A 4,829-nucleotide genomic window follows, 5' to 3' on the forward strand; every position below is an offset into this window, starting at 1 on the left:
GTATAAAACCTCCAGAAGAATATGAAGAACAATAAATGTATACACAGTACACAAGATCAGATGTCAAGAAAGATCCCTTTGCACCAAAAGTCAAGAACGTGGAAAGTTACACAATCAAGTGAAATCAATGGAAAGAGCAATTCAAATAAGAGAGAAGTATGCTGTAATGAGGCACAATGCAGACTCTACATGCTTACTACAGTATGTGATAGTTAACCTGCCATGTGCATTAAAATTAAACTGTTATGAACCTTAAAGATGTACAAATTTCAACTCCTAATTTGGTTATTATAAACAACTCTAAAAAAAAAAAAAAGCTGAACACCTAGTATATAAACCATAAAGCTTTTAATGTACCTGTAATTGTGCTGGGGCAGGATTGAAAAAATAAATAAAAACATCATAAAACACACAAAACCTTTTGCATTTGGAAAGCCAGCTAGTGCATTCAAAGTTGATTCAAAGCCAATGACCGCTAGGGAAAAAACTGATCCTGGAAAATGCAACTCACTTCTCTTTTAAACTATGGCATTGGTATCTTAAGTCATCAATTGTCAGCTCAATGTTTATATTAGGCTACTAAAAAGCAATTTCCTTTTTATATGTAGTTGCCACATGTGCTAATGATTTTTAAATACAACAGATGAAGAATGCCCATTTATCAAGCCCTTTATGTTGTTGTTGATTTGAGTGTTAGATTTTGTAACACATTTCAACAACTTCCTCATGAAAAGCTAGTATTAATTTATTATGACTGCAAAAGTATGTTAAATTATAAATAACATTTGGAAATATTTCAATTTCAATGGAAAATAAATCAATGATGGTAAAGTCAGTGCTTTGATACAAGGTGTTTATGAGGGAGGGGTCGAGTTCCTCTCGCCGGCCAGGGCCAAGGGTTTGGACTCATGTCTGTGCGGTCTGTGCTGTGGACTGCTGCGAAGATTGTCATCCATCTGTGACAAAAACATACATGACGATAAGACCCACAGGACGTGTTCATTCCAAAAGATGTGTAAGAAGAGACACTACATAGCCAAAAGCATGTGGACACCCCCTTGTGTGTCTGTTTCAGCAGGTTCATAAAACCGAGCATACAACCAGGCACACACCCTTAAAAAAACTTAGGAAATTTATGATTAAAAATGTAAAGAAAAATAGCTGTTGTTGTGAGAACATTACTGTAAAAAAAATACGGTAACATTTTAAGTTTCTGAGTTTATATCTCATAATTCTGACTTTTTTTTTTCTTGCAAGTCTGAGAAGAAGTCACAACTCTGAGATAAAAAGTAGCTTTTTTATTAGCTATTTATTTATTTAGTGGAAACATTTGTCACAATTCACAATTTGGGACAACTATCCCTGTCCCAATTTGAATTTATATCTCACAATTCAGACTTTTCTCTCAGAATTGAGAGATAACATCTCTATTAGTTTATATCTTCTTTAAAAAGTGAGACTTGTGAGATATAAACTCAGAATTACAAGAAAAAAGGTTAGAATTCATTTTTTTTACTCCATGGCAAAATAGGCTTCCATATAAAACCCTTAATTATTTAAATGAAAAACCATCAAATGTATGCTGTCCCTGAGAATTCTGGAAATGTCAACATTATATGCTATTACCATAGCATTTTTACAGTCTTCTAGTCTTCAGTTTTTTTATACCATTTCCTTATAACAAATATTTTCACCACAATACTCCATGACTTTTCTTTTCCAAAAAAATAAACGGTTAAAGTCTGGTTGGACTCTTTCTTAACTCTTTGGTGTCCTCATACTTTTAACCATGTAATTGTGATTTCTAGTGACATTAAATTCAGAAGTGAATGAGCACATCTTGCCAAGACCTTTTCAATAAGGTTGGACTCTTTGTTAACAAGTTGTGTCAGTTTCTGGAGGTTTGCATCGACAGGATCATGGATAGCCGTCGGTGAGCCTAGCGAGAGGGCATAGACAGAAAAGAAAAGATGACAGGACACTGATTCTGAAGAAAAGCAGGCATTTTTACGCACATGGGAGAAAGGTTAGAGCAGATACAGAGTGCAGCCAAAGAGACAAAGAGCCATGAGGCCAAAGACCATGCTGTTATTAAACTGTCTTTTAGAATCTGCTATAAGCCAAATGTCTAGGGTTGAAAGCAATGGTAATGAATCATGAATGTCTGGTTAAATTATTTATTTCTATGATTCAGCAGCAAACAAGTGGAGGTTGAGATAAACTAATAAAAAGAAGAAAGAGAGCAGAGCATGACCAATACTATGTTTTTTTCTGGGTTTATTAATACAGTACTATAGGAAAGGCTATGACAGAGGTCTTACTACTTACAGTCTGTTCTCTTCTCAGCAGAGGCATCGGTAAAGTAGTTTTTAAGGATGGTGTTGCAGAACTGGCAGAGGTTATCAAGTTGGTTCAGGTGCTTCTGAAGCTGCCCACTGGGCAGAGGGGCTTTAATTAGAGGGGCGATATGGCCAAAGACAAAGGCGTCCAGGCTTGTAGGCCTGGCAGATAGAAAACATGGTGAACTTCAGGCTGATACACAAAGATGATTACATTTAAAGGGATAGTTCACCCCAAAATGAAAATTCTGCCATCATTTATTCACCCTCAATTCGTTCCAACCTTTTATGTCTTTCTTCTGCTCGACACAAAAGAATACATTTTGAAGAACGTGGGTAACCAAATAGTTGACAGTAGCCATTGACTTCCATAGTATTTTGTGTATCCACAACTACTGTGTTCAACGGCTGAAAGAAATTAAAGTTTGGAACAACTCAATTATTTAAATGAGAAAATGACAAAATTTTCATTTTTGGGGGTACTATCCTTTTAACTCAATTATACACTAGCGTTCAAAAGTTTAGAGTTGTTAAGATTTTGTAACGTTTTAAAAGAAGTCTCTTATGCTCACCAAGGCTGCATTTATTTGATCAAAAATACAACAAAAACAAAAAACAGTAATATTGTGAAATATTATTACAATGTAAAATAACATTTTTCTATTTTAAAATAGAAATTATTCCTGGTGACGGAAAGTCTGAATTTTCATTATAAAATATATTCACATAGAAAACGTTGCGAATTAAATAACAAAAATGAAACCCACTGATTGCCACTCTATGGACAAAAAACACTAAATCTATTTTCACAAAATATATTTTTTATGTTCCACGAACGCAAAAAAGAAAGTCATACAATTTTGGAACGACATGAGAGTGAATAAATGATGACAGACCTTTTATTTTGGGGTGAAATGTCCCTTTAAAGAGCTGCTAAATATTATGCAATAAAAGAAGTGAAAAACTCACGTGTCTCCAAAGAAGAAATGGAAGTTCCCAAGTCTGTGGGAGAGCAAATTCAGGCACTCTTTGGCTTCACTGTAGATCTAAAAGAAATTCTATTACTAACCATACAATTTTTATATTAATTATTATGTGGAATGGCATAACTACAATAGCACATTTGTTGTGTAACATATTTCATGATCCTCTGGATTCTACACTCCACCTCAGGCAGATTTGTTCATGAGGACAGACAATTTTCCTGAGATAAACTGTTTTCCATCTCACAATGCAGAACCGCAGACATTTCCATTTCACCATGGCATTGAAAAAAAAAATGAATTCAAGGAAATGCATGACAGTTAATGTCTCTGATGTAATGTTATGATCGTTCATGATTGTGGATCTGTTTTCTCATACCTTTCCCTCTACTTCTGTGATGTTCAGCAATGGCGACTCTGCTTTAGTCAGTAAGATGCGGGACAGAGCCAAGCTGGCCTGTCGACCCGGTACAAAGAAGTTAAGGGGGAACGGGGAATGTGACGTAAACCAGGGTCGGGTCAGGTTAGCATAGTTCTCTGCGTCCACCCAGAATGTGTGCAGCTACAAATTAACAGCACAGATGTACACTTAATTCATAAGACAATCATTATGAGGACCAGAAACATGATTTCAGTCAGTAAGTGAATTGCAGATGGACCCACCAGTGCTGGCCGCAGCTTTTCCTCCAGGAGGGCGATATAAGCCATTGTATCTGCACCTTGCTTAGCTGTCAACTCATAGTCGGCATTGAATCTCTGTGTTGATTAGGCAACACATGTATTATTGACATTTTAATATACAATCCAGGAAGCATAATCTCTCTTCCTCAAGCACATCATACTTCTTTATTGTATGAATTTATTTGGTAAAATCATGTAATAAGTAGGATAATTTATAGTCATCTGGTCAATAAATTCATCAGGATTCTTCTGCTGAAAAACACTTTACACAAAAACGAGAAAATCGGTAAAAAAAAATATGAATTTCTACCTGTTTTCGTAGGAAGTTTAGAATTTGTGTTGGTTCTGTGACTGCGGATCCCTCATAGTGTAGTTGTGGCACAGATGCTGTGAGGGAGAAACATGACAGCTGCAGCTTAACCATCAAAGAACTCCTTATCCCCTCGCATGCACTTCAGCAATGTTTGGTATTCACAATGTTACATTTGGAAAATGACATGGATGCTTGTGGCTACATCCCAGACTTCCACTACATTTAACAAGCTCTAACACCAATATTATTAAAAACAGTCCTTTCTGACCTGTGATAGTCCTCCATGTCCAGTCAATAGACTTTACTGCAAGCTTTGCATCTGAAAATTTTGCATATGCCTTTAAGAGAACATTAAAAACATAAGAAGGTGAACAGATGGTTGATTAAGGGTTAAGTAAATATTAATAATCATCACTAAAACGCTATACTGTAACTAGGACTTTTATTATGCATTTTTGCAAAAGGTTATCAGAACGCATGTTTTCAGGCAGCTGCAAAAAAAAAAAAAAAAAA

The 4,829-nt window shown here is 35.6% G+C and overlaps 1 protein-coding gene across 2 annotated transcripts in view; it reads right to left on the reverse strand.

Moving 5' to 3' along the window:
* Positions 1 to 258: 258 nt before the first annotated feature.
* Positions 259 to 4,829, reverse strand: part of mtx3 (metaxin 3) — a 5,198-nt gene continuing 627 nt past the window's right edge. The window contains exons 2-9 of one of the 2 annotated variants that reach the window (XM_016501071.1): positions 4,585 to 4,654; positions 4,314 to 4,390; positions 3,986 to 4,078; positions 3,702 to 3,884; positions 3,309 to 3,385; positions 2,329 to 2,501; positions 1,851 to 1,939; positions 259 to 956 (exon numbers count right to left, since the gene is read on the reverse strand). In XM_016501071.1, coding sequence (XP_016356557.1) covers positions 855 to 956; positions 1,851 to 1,939; positions 2,329 to 2,501; positions 3,309 to 3,385; positions 3,702 to 3,884; positions 3,986 to 4,078; positions 4,314 to 4,390; positions 4,585 to 4,654 — 864 coding nt within the window. In that variant the 3' untranslated portion in view covers positions 259 to 854. The remainder of the gene's footprint in view (positions 957 to 1,850; positions 1,940 to 2,328; positions 2,502 to 3,308; positions 3,386 to 3,701; positions 3,885 to 3,985; positions 4,079 to 4,313; positions 4,391 to 4,584; positions 4,655 to 4,829) is intronic. The other variant, XM_016501072.1, reaches the window with a different exon arrangement.

This window comes from Sinocyclocheilus anshuiensis, unplaced genomic scaffold (assembly GCF_001515605.1).
Source record: "Sinocyclocheilus anshuiensis isolate Anshui unplaced genomic scaffold, SAMN03320099.WGS_v1.1 scaffold278, whole genome shotgun sequence".
In the NCBI taxonomy this organism is placed as follows: Eukaryota; Metazoa; Chordata; class Actinopteri; order Cypriniformes; family Cyprinidae; genus Sinocyclocheilus; species Sinocyclocheilus anshuiensis.